At 51.0% G+C, this 11,403-nt stretch overlaps 1 protein-coding gene across 1 annotated transcript in view; it reads left to right on the top strand.

The window, feature by feature from the left end:
- ZNF408 (zinc finger protein 408) overlaps window positions 1–8,781 on the top strand; it is a 10,095-nt gene extending 1,314 nt beyond the window's left edge. The window contains exons 3-5 of the mRNA XM_014861302.3: window positions 52–113; window positions 314–573; window positions 2,142–8,781. Coding sequence (XP_014716788.2) covers window positions 52–113; window positions 314–573; window positions 2,142–3,667 — 1,848 coding nt within the window. The 3' untranslated portion in view covers window positions 3,668–8,781. The remainder of the gene's footprint in view (window positions 1–51; window positions 114–313; window positions 574–2,141) is intronic.
- Window positions 8,782–11,403: the final 2,622 nt, after the last annotated feature.

Here is an 11,403-nt window from a genome sequence, read left to right on the forward strand (position 1 = left end):
CCTTGACCCCCTGAAACACATGGGAGAAGGACTCTTACTGATTTATTTCAGGATGTGTCACTAGGCCCATGGGGAGACGTGTGTGCCTGTGAGCAGAGTTCAGGCTGGGCCAGGTAAGTTACAGGAGAGTATGTAGTGGACATGCTCCTTTGAGGTTTTCTGTTGTGGCCTGGGATGGGACGCGAAGCCCATGTCCTTCCCCACCCCCTGATCGTTTGCAGTGAGTGTTCCGAAGGCATGGGGCCCTTTTGGGGTTTTCAGGGCGGGCCGCTTAAAGAGGGTCGAGTGAGCTAGCTCTTGCTCTGCTTTGCAGTTTGGTGCAGCGGGGCAGGCTGGAGGGTGAGGGAAACGTGGCCCCGGTGTGGATCAGCGAGAGACTCCACCTGCAGGTGTCCCGGGTCGTGCTGCCAGGCTTTGAGCTGTTACTGTGGCCCCGGCCGCCTGCTGAGGATCTGAGCCCTGCCCAGCCCGGGCTAGAAGCAGCAGCAGCCGTGGCTGTGGTGACAGAAGTGGAGTCTGCTGTACAGCAAGAAGTGGCCTCCCCTGGGGAGGATGCCCCAGAACCTTGCACAGGTATATGTCAAATAAATGCTCGCTTCCCAAATTACTACCAAACAACCTGTTGATAAGACAAAGCAGAGCTTATGGCTCAGGAAGGTAAGGAAGAACACTGCAGAGTCTTAGGAGCTTTTCTGAGGGCAAGGGCAAAACCTGGGTATTTATTGAAATTTTGAAGTCTAATGTAAGGGGGATCTTTCAGTATGAGATGGGGGCGGGGCTTGATTAGGATTGGGTAAGGATTGTGACACTAGGTTAGGATTCATGGACACAGCAGGGCTCAAATTTTCAGGCAAGAGGTCCAAAGAATCTTGGGGCATAAACTGTCATTTGATGCTTTCTATTGAAGAGTGATAGGTCTTTTCCTTAGAATGAACAATATAGATATTTGCAACTTTTATCATCCTAAGTAGGTTTCCTAGAGTAGTAAAGTCTTATTGATGAAGACAGCAAGCTGTATATAAGGTTTCCAGTTTCTCTTTTTATTATTATTGTTTTTTTTATTGAGGTCACATTGGTTTATAACGTTATGTAAATTTCAGGTGTACATCAGTATATTTCAACTTCTGTATAGACTATGTGGTGTTTGCCACCAAAAGTCTGGTTGCCATCTGTCACCATACAAATGTGCCCCTTTACCCCTTTCGCCTTCCCCCCATCTCCTTCCCCTCTGGTAACCACTAATCTGTTCTCCACATCTGTATGTGTGTTTGTTTATCTTCCACATATGAGTGAAATCGTACAGTATTTGGCTTTCTCCATCTGACTTATATCACTTAGCGTGATACCCTCAAGCTCCATTCATGTTGTCAAAAATGGCACGATTTCATCTTCTTTATGGCTGAATAGTATTCCATTGTATGTACAGGTATATATCTTCTTTATTCCTTCGTCTGTTGGTGGGCACTTGAGTTGCTTCCAAGTCTTGGCTACTGTGAATAATGATGCAGTGAACATAGGGGTACATAAATCTTTTCGATTAGTGTTTTTTGGATAAATACCCAAAATTTGAATAGCTGGATCATGTGATATTTCTATTTTAATTTTTTGAGAAATCTCCAAACTATTTTCCATAGTTGCTGCATCAATTTGCATTCCCACCAGCAGTGTAGGAGGGTTCCCGTTTCTCCACACCCTTACCAACACTTGTTATTTCTTGTCTTTTTAATAGTAGCCATTCTGACGGGTGTGAGGTTTCCAATTTCTTATGTTTTTTCTATGTGGGGTGTGGATGGGGTTCCTTTATGTTACAGGTGAGCTAAGGTAAGGAGGTGGTGGTCTCCACTCATTCTAAGTGTATGTCGCTGAGAGAGAACAAGGGGACTCAGGGATGACCTTGCTCTACGGATTATCCAGATGTCCGGGGCACTGTGGCACCTAGGAGTCCTTCCCTAGGAGGCACCTGAGACCGGGCGGGAGGATAAACGGGGTGTGTGGCTCATGCTCCAGGGAAGAGATTGGTGTCCTTGCTCCTACTGAAGTTCAGGGGCTGGGTAGAAGACACATTCCTTTAACTTCCTGGTGACACCATCACCACCTGCTACAAGGTCTACTGACCCCGGCACCCGACTCTTGCCTTGCAGATCCTGGTCACCCATCGCCCCCCAGCATCCAGGCAGAGAGCATGGTAAGCTCTGGACTTAAGGCCCAAGCCCACAAACTTGCCAAGGAAAGCCAACCACTTGGCCCATTACCTCAGGATGGCAGCGTGGACGCAGAGGACCCACCCCTGACACAGATGCCACCTGAGCCTCAGAACAGCTCTGCTCCCCAAAGAGGCCCAGAGAGCAATGAGGCCAGTTCCCCATCTTCTGCCAGGGGTGCCCAGCTGCATGCTTACCTGGTCAAGAAGTTCTGTAGTCCCAGCGATCAGTGCCCACCCAGAGCAAAGACCTCAGAGCCCAGGGTCCAGCAGGCTGGAGAGCCCCAGCACCCTGGCTTGCCTGCACTCTTGAGGGGCCCTCTTGGCCTGGCAGGAAGCTCACCAAAACAGGGGCGACGGTACCGGTGTGGGGAGTGTGGCAAGGCGTTCCTGCAGCTGTGCCACCTGAAGAAGTACGCATTCGTGCACACAGGCCACAAGCCCTTCCTTTGCACCGAGTGTGGCAAGAGCTATAGCTCAGAGGAGAGCTTCAAAGCCCACCTGTTGGGCCACCGTGGGGTGCGGCCCTTCCCCTGCCCACAGTGCGACAAAGCCTACGGCACCCGGCGAGACCTCAGAGAGCACCAGGTGGTTCATTCAGGTGCCCGGCCCTTTGCATGTGACCAGTGTGGCAAGGCCTTCGCCCGCCGGCCCTCCCTGCGGCTGCATCGCAAGACTCACCAGGTGCCAGCTGCCCATGCCCCATGCCCTTGCCCCGTGTGTGGGCGGCCCCTGGCCAACCAGGGCTCCTTGAGGAACCACATGCGGCTCCACACAGGGGAAAAGCCCTTCCTGTGTCCACACTGTGGCCGGGCATTCCGCCAGCGGGGCAGCCTGCGCGGGCACTTGCGGCTGCACACGGGAGAGCGCCCTTATCGCTGCCCGCACTGTGCCGACACCTTCCCCCAGCTGCCAGAGCTGCGGCGCCATCTCATCTCCCACACCGGGGAGGCCCACTTGTGCCCCGTGTGTGGGAAGGCCCTCCGAGACCCACACACGCTCCGTGCTCATGAGCGCCTGCACTCGGGGGACAGGCCCTTCCCGTGCCCCCAGTGTGGCCGTGCTTACACACTGGCTACCAAGCTGAGGCGCCACCTCAAGTCCCACCTGGCTGACAAGCCGTACCGCTGCCCCACCTGTGGCATGGGCTACACCTCACCCCAGAGCCTCAAGCGGCACCAGCTCAGTCACCCGCCCGGGGCGTCCTCCAGCCCAGCCTCTGTGCCTCCTGCTGCTTCTGAGCCCACCATGGTGCGGCTGCAGACAGAGCCGGAACTCCTGGAATCATGCAGTGAACGGGACATCTCCCCAGCCCCGGACGTCTTCGAGGTCACCATTTCCGAGAGCCAGGATAAGTGCTTTGTGGTGCCAGAGGAGCCAGGCCCCCCCTCCAGCTTGGTGCTCATCCATAAGGACATGGGCTTTAGCTCCTGGGCAGAGGTGGTGGAGGTGGAGATGGGCACCTGACACCTCCCCCTCCCCCAGCAGAGCTGTGTATAAAGACTGGTGCGTCCCAGCTGCTGGGTCCCTGGGTCTTTCTCTTGGGGTAGCCTGGGAGATACTAGAGTCTACTGTGAGGAGCAGGTCCAGGGTCTTCCCTTCCCGCTTGCAGACCACCAGATTGTTTCCCAAGACTGTAAGCTAGAGCCTTTCTAGACCTGAGATCTTTTTACCAACTTCCATAGACTTGTTCCGCCTCCTTCCCTGGGAGCTCCTCAAGGTGCTTGTTCTGTAAACATTGCTCAGTGACCCCACCCAGGGAGGTAGTCGGGTAGCTGGCAGCACTCCTGCCCTGCCGGGGTGCTTGGTGCTGGGAGAGTCACTCCCATCGGGCTTCCTGAGGGACAAGCACTTCTATCTGGAACCCACTGAATGCCTTTGGGGGTTAAAAGGCCAGAGGCTGAACTCAGTTCACAGCTGACAAGACTCTGTAATGCTGGCTGTGGTTACTGTGGCGGCTTTTCTTACCACCTGAGGGCTGTGAAGTTGGCTTTCGTTCTGTGCCGAAGGACACCCAGCTCACTGGAGGTGGCTAGGGCCAGATCTGTACCCTTCTGTGTGCTTGGCCAGAGGCAGCCCTGTTGATGGAAGCTGTGAGGAATTAACACGTGTTTTGCATCTGCCAAGGCCTGGATTGCCCTAGGTGCTGGGGACACAGCTGTAACAAGACAGGCAGTGCCCTTTACAGAGCTCATGATCTACCTGGGGCAGAAAGCACGCCCTGGCGCTGTGGAGTTTAATGGGACAGTTTAACTGGGTCTGGGGCATCAGGGAAGGCATCCCCAAGGAATGACAATGGTAATAAACCCTCAGCCTTTATTGTGGGCCAGCCCTTTAGGTGAGTTTATTTGTATAATCCCCCTAGCAACCCTGTGAGGTAGGTAGTGTTACTATCCTTATTTTAAAGATGAGGAGAGGGGAACAAGTTGCTTTAAGTATCCTGCCCCAGGTGACAGCTGAGATTCAAACCCACGTGGTCCAGCGCTGGAGTAAGGTGCTTAACTTCTACACTCCACTGTCCTTTGCTTCAGCTGCAACTTGGTGGATGAGTTGGTGCCAGGGCAGGTGGGATGTAGGGAGCTGCTTGTGAAAAAGCCCTGTGGTGAGAGCCTGGTGGGGTGTGAGCAACTGAGACCAGCGTGGCTGGAGCCAAGAGGAGAGGGGAGGGGGCAGGGCCCTGTCCCAGGTCACACAGGCCGTCTTCAGGAGTTGGGACTTTACTTTCAGAACATCAAGGAGCTCTTGAAAGGGTTTTGAGCAGGGGAATGACATGATCAGGTTTATGTGTGAAGAGACCACTGGGGAATGGATTGGCGGGCGAGGCGCAGTTGAGGGGAAACCAGTGAGGAGGCTGCTGAGTGGCTGGGAGTGGAGTGGTAGCACTGGAAAGCTGGAAAGCAGAGAAATGGAATCATTGATCCAGCAAATACTGAGCGCCTCCCGCGTGCTAGTTGTTAGGGGTGTGACAGTAACAGTGTCTGCTCTCATACAGTTACATTCTAGTGTGCGCAGACAGGCAGGAAACACGGCAAATGCAGTGAAGAAAAGTAGTGCGGGGGAGAGGTTAACTGGGGAGTGTGATTTTACAGAGGGTGGTCGCGAGCAGAGACCTGACCTGCAGGGAGAGTGAGCCAGGTTGGAGTCTGTGGAAGGAGAGGGGTTCCCAGCAGAGGGAACAGGACCGGCAAAGCCCAGCGAGTTCACGGAAGAACAAGGAGCAGAGTGGCCAAGGCCGTGCGTGGAAGGAGGTGAGGGCGGGGCAGGGCTGTGGGCCGTGGTGAGGACTTGGGTGGATGCGTTCTCTGGGAGGTGTAACTGGCAGAATTCAGGGCCTGAGTGAATGAGGGAGAGACATCCGACTCTTGCCTTCAGACTTAGCGAGTTAGGGAGCATTGGGGTGGGGGTGGGACAGTTACGATTTTGGGTGGGGATGGGTTGAGTTTGAAGTGCCTGTGGGAGAGGTCTCAAGAAAGCAGTCAGAAATAGGCACAACCTGGGGAGAAAAGCCTGGTGTGGGGGAAGAGTCACGGGAGAGGCTTGAAACTAGGTGCTCACTGAAGCTGTGGGAGTAGGGAGATGAGCAGAGGGGAGCAGGCCAGGAACGACGAGGCCCTGCGGGTTCACTGAGAGAAGGAAGGCTCCTTGGGCGTCTAAATGAACACCCGGCAAAGTAGAACAACCTGCGGCGTGTGTCACAGAAGCCGACGGCAGAGCGTTTCGACAAGGACGAAGTGACAACAATGCCCATTGCTACCCAGTGGGTTGATGTTTGTGGAAGTCACTGGCGAGTTGAACAAGAGCAGCTGGAAGCCAGACTGGATTGCTTTGAGGAGAGGGAGGCAAAAGAGACAGGAAGAACATACATTCTTGTTCCGTCCTTCTGTCCCGCAAAATAGGCGTGATTCCTGCCTCACACGTGAGGAAACTAAGGCTCAGAGCAGGTGACTGGCCGAGACCACACAGTTGGTGAACGGCAGAGCCAGGATTGAAACGTGGTGTGTTTTCTGGCTTCCCAGCGCTGGATCACAGTGTCATAAGCGGCCCCACGTCTCCCACTTTGCCACTGACGTTAACCCAGCCGCCCACCCAATCTGAATAACTTCTTGGCAAATTCTGGAATTGTCGGAGTGGAGGGAGGACAGCAGAAAAACTTGGCGATCTGTGGCGAGAAAGGCCACACCATCCAAAACCTGAAATACAGCTGTTAATACTAGCTTTCCATCAATCTGTTTCTTGGAGCCTGCACGAAGCTCAGTAGGTCCTGTTCCCCAGCTGCATCATGCAGGGTCATTTCAACTGAGGTGACTGCCCAGCAGTGTCTGCACAGCGTCATTAGGTATCCTGGGGACATAATCTGCTTGAGATCAAACTGCAGGGAAGTGGGAAGCTTTGGGATGCTCACACCCCCTTACCACATCCCCCTCACAGATGGAGAACTTTCCTCCGATTAAGGCTGTCTCTGGGGGCCGGCCGAGTGGCCGTGGCCGAGTGGTTAAGTTCACACATTCCTTCAGTGGCCCAGGGTTTCGCTGATTCAGATCCTGGCCACAGACCCAGCACCATTCATCAGGCCATGCTGAGACGCGTCCCACATAGCACAACCAGAAGAACCTACAACTAGAATATACATCTATGTACTGGGGGGCTTTGGGGAGAAAAAGAAGAAGAAAAAGATTGGCAACAGATGTTAGCTCAGGTGCTAATCTGGTGATGCAGAACGGGGTCAGATCAAAGCCAGCAAGTTCACAGTCACCTGGCTGGGAGCCTCTGCTCGTCCAGCACTCATGGCTAAAGTGAGGATGGGTATCGGTGGGGACTATCCAAGCTCTTGTTACAGATGAGAAAACAGAGGCCTGGAGAAAAGTCACTCGCCAGGCATGAGACCAGGTCTTCCGACTCTTACTTTAGTGCTCTTCTGATTACAATAAAATGCAATGACTCTTCTTGGAAAGATTGGGCACTGGAATATGTTTTTCACTGAGAAAATATTTTCCCCCAATTTGAAAGGCTTGGTTATCATAGTGTTAGAAGTCTCTTTATTCCCATCCATTCCTCCATCCCTTGAGAAAGTCACTTTGACAGTTTGGTGTACAGAGTACTGAATCTGAGTGCTCCTGCTTGCCGTAGGGCGCGGGTGCTGTGAAAACATCACGAGACACATTTCCACCCCTGTGAGTTTAACCTCGTGGCATCGACAGTTGCTGACCCCATCTCTACGTTCAGGTGTGGGTCATGGCTCTGCTCTTGGCCAGCTGCATAAACTCAGGCGAGTGATGTAGCTTCTCAGTGCCACAGTTCCTTTATCCATAAAATGGGAATAAATACGTACCTGTCTCATCAGCGCTATGTACCTGGCATGTCGTGAGCAATTAATAAATTGCAGGTGGTTATTAGTAGTATTGCAAACCACCCAAGATCCAGGTACTTACGTGTTTCCCATGGGTATTGCTTGTTCGGGGCAGGCCAGCACTTGCACAGTGGCTTGGCCTTGGGTGCACGTCCTGTGGGTGTACTTGATAGTACAGCTAGGCTGTACTCTACCACACTGTCGGGGGACAGGGTCGTGTGGGGAGAAGAGCACTGGCCCGAGGGAGGAATCTGGGTCCTGGTCCTGGCTTCACCACCCATTCTCTGTACGACGTTACTCAATTGGCTTTCCCTCTCAGAGCCTTCCGTTTCCTCACAGTGACTTGGGGAAACTGGGCCAGAGCACTGGTTCCCTATCGCAGCTCCATCGTGGAGCCCTTTGGCTAACGTATTTTCTTCTATGGATCTCATATTTTAAAAGATTTCTATTAAGTAGAAAAGTTATATTTTTTAATCAAAATAGGAAACTGATCAGATTGAGAAAAACATAAGGTAATTAACCATCTAAAGAGACACAATGTCAGTCAAAAGAGAAAACTATCTTTGTCTTGCAGTAAATTGACAATTTTTGAGGCTTTTTTTAATATGCAAAATGATAAGACTACCCCATAGTACATGCACAGAGCTCCAGGCTTTGAATGGATGGATTTCATAATATCTGATCTTCCTTCCAGCTCTGAAATCCTCTACGTCTTAGAACGTAATTTACTGTTTTCAGTGATTACAGAGCTTCACTTTACAACATAATGTTGGTCTCACCCTTGATTTTGTTTGATGACAACTTGTTGGGCAGGAATGCAACCCCTCCACAGGGCCTTGTTCTTAGAGGGAAATATGATCTGCTTTAAGTGTGCAGGTGTGTGTTTGTGGTGAAAAGCAGGAACGACATGCTCGGTTGTGTGGTACCCACTGGGCCCAGAGTCCCAAGGAGAACGGTTCCTGGAGGCTGGGCTTCCTGAGTGGACCCTGAAGACTAAGGATGTGCTGGGTCCGTTGGAGCTCTGCTCCTGTGCTGGTGGCACGCTGGTCTGGCAGAACTCTCGGATCCTTCCAGAGCCACTCACAGAGAGGATGCTCTCCCTAGATCTCTGCAAAGTAGAGAGGGTAGGTGTGGTCTTCTGTTCACCCAAGAAAACGTGGAGGTTATCTAACTAGAATCTGCTTAATATGAGCCTCCGTTTATTAAGGAATTAAGTTTACTCTTCATTGTGAAACTTTTCAAACACAAAAAATTAAACATAATATATAACAATCCCCTAACCACCTAGATTTAATGATTAACATTTTGCCATGCTTGTTTCATCTGTTTGTTGTAAATTCTTCAGTATAATCTGAAACTCGTAAGGATTTAAAAAATATAGCTAGAGGGGCCAGCCCAGTGGCGCAGTGGCTAAGGGCACACATTCCACTTCTGTGGCCGGGGGTTCGCTGGTTCAGATCCCGGGTGTGGACATGGTACCACTTGTCAAGCCATGCTGTGGTAGGCATCCCACATATAAAGTGGAGGAAGGTGAGCACGGATGTTAGCTCAGCGCCAGGCTTCTTCAGCAAAAAGAGGAGGATTGGCGGCAGATGTTAGCTCAGGGCTAATCTTCCTCTAAATGGATAAATTAAATAAATGAAAAATATAACTGGAGCCGTCCCCGTGGCTGAGTGGTTGTTTGCGTGCTCTGCTTTGCCGGCCGGGGGTTCCCCAGTTTGGATCTTGGGCCCCGACTTATACACCACTCATCAAGCCACGCTGTGGCAGCGTCCCACATAGAAGAACTAGAATGACCTACAACTAGAATACAGAACTATGTGCTGGGGCTTTGGGGAGAAAAAAAAAGAGGTTGGCAACAGATGTTAGCTCGGGGCCAATCTTCCTCACCAAAAAGAGTTTCACTAAAAAAATAAAAAATAAGAAAAAAATAAGAAATACAACCATGTGTACATAAATACCAAATTAACAATGATTCTTTTGTATCATTGAGAACCTAATCTATATTTAAATTTTCTTGTTTGTCCAAAAGAAAGAGTCCTTTTACAATTGATTTGTTCAAAAGTCTAAACCAATCATGGTAACTCTATTTCCCTGGTGCGTTTGGTTGTTCGATCTCTCCCAGGTTTCTGTTCTTCTGAACCGTCTCTCTCACCCACCCCTTTTATTTCCATGTCATGAATTTGTCAGAGAAACGGAGACATTTGTCTAGTCCAAAGCCCCTCATTCCTTGTGGTGTCTAATTTATTGCTTTATCATCTGTGTTTCCTGCAAACTAGTAATTAAAGTCAGACGTTGATTTGATCCAGATTCATTATTTTAGGAAAAACCCTTCATAGGCTGCATTGTGTGTTTCCTGTTGCAAAATATGTAACTGCTGTTTACTGGGTGCTTTCTATGTGACAGGCATTGTGATACTTTACAAACATTATAATATCTTTGGAGGATAGTTTTGTTTTTATTTCATGACAATAAACAACTCCAAATCCAGCTAGACCTGGAGGGAGACAGAGAGATATATGGAGTACGAAGCATCGCAGCAAGTGAGAACACAAAGGTTACAGGAGGTGAGAGCTGGGGACGCTCTCCTCAGGGACAAAAGGAATGGTTGGGCATAACGTAAAATGCAAAATCAAGTTCATCCAAATGGCCTGGAGTCTTCTGGCTGGTCCTGCCGTTCCTGGACCCACAGTGCCCCATGGCTTCCACAATATTCATGCCATCTCTCTGCTTGCCGGAGAGCCCAGGCTTGCCATCCAACCCATCAGTCTTTGTGCAGATGACAAACTGGGAGCCATTTGAGTTGGCTTCAGCATTTGCCATGGACAGGATGTCAGGATGCCTGTTCTTAAAATGAATTTCTCATCAGCAAAGTTATGCCTCTGGATAAGACCTGCCGCTGGTACTATGATGGTGCGTCAATTCATCACCCTGACACATAAATCCGGGAGTCGGTCTGAGAAAGCAGGAACCCTGATAACCAAATCTCATCTTCCACGCACTCAGCCAGCTGCAGCTTTCTGCTTTGGAACGTGGTCTGCAAACAGCTGAGGAAGACGTAGCCCAGGACTCGCCCGTGAACGGCCCTGTGTGCATGTGAGCGGGCCAAGACTCGGCGAAGCTGCAGCTCCAAATGAAAGAGTGCAAGGAGGCCAGTGTGATCTTAGTGAAGTTTGTCAACAACAGCCTTGTGAGGTGAATATTGTTGAACCTAGGACTGGCCTCCCGAGCGTGCTGTGATGCTTGTCTGTCAGGATTGGGGTTTCTGACGGCCGGGGAACAAGGCGGCAGTCAGCAGGCCCCTGTTCCTCAGTAGAAGAGGTGCTGTGTGTTAGGTGATTTCTTCTCCCGCCAACACCCCCGCTTCTCGCCTCTTCTCCCTCTCCAGGCTGAGTCAGCACTGGCCCAAGCTGGTCCTCAGGCAAAGGAGGACCACCTGCCTGGAGGCAGGAAGGATAAAGCCACACCTCTCTCCTCTCCTCTTCTCAGGAGCCCTCCCTTCCCTTACTCAATATGTCATTTTTTAAGAAATTAGTGAAGTGAGATGTTTTTACCATTCCACTCCCTCCCACCCCCCAAAAAACAGCAGGCTCAATGTCATTAGTCAACAGGAAATACAAAGTAAAACCACAGTGAGACGCACCTACACGTCTGTCCAAATGGTTAATGTGAAATGGATGGACAATGTAGAGGGTTGGTGGGGACATGAGCAGCTGGGACTCTCAAACATTGCTGGCGGGAGTGGGAGCTGGTACAGCCACTCGGGACAACTATTTGTCAGAGCGACTTAAGCAAAACATGCCTGCCCTGTGACCCTGCAAAGCCACCCCTGGGCATATGCCCAACAGCAATAAGT

This window comes from Equus asinus, chromosome 17 (genome assembly GCF_041296235.1).
Source record: "Equus asinus isolate D_3611 breed Donkey chromosome 17, EquAss-T2T_v2, whole genome shotgun sequence".
Taxonomy (NCBI): Eukaryota; Metazoa; Chordata; class Mammalia; order Perissodactyla; family Equidae; genus Equus; species Equus asinus.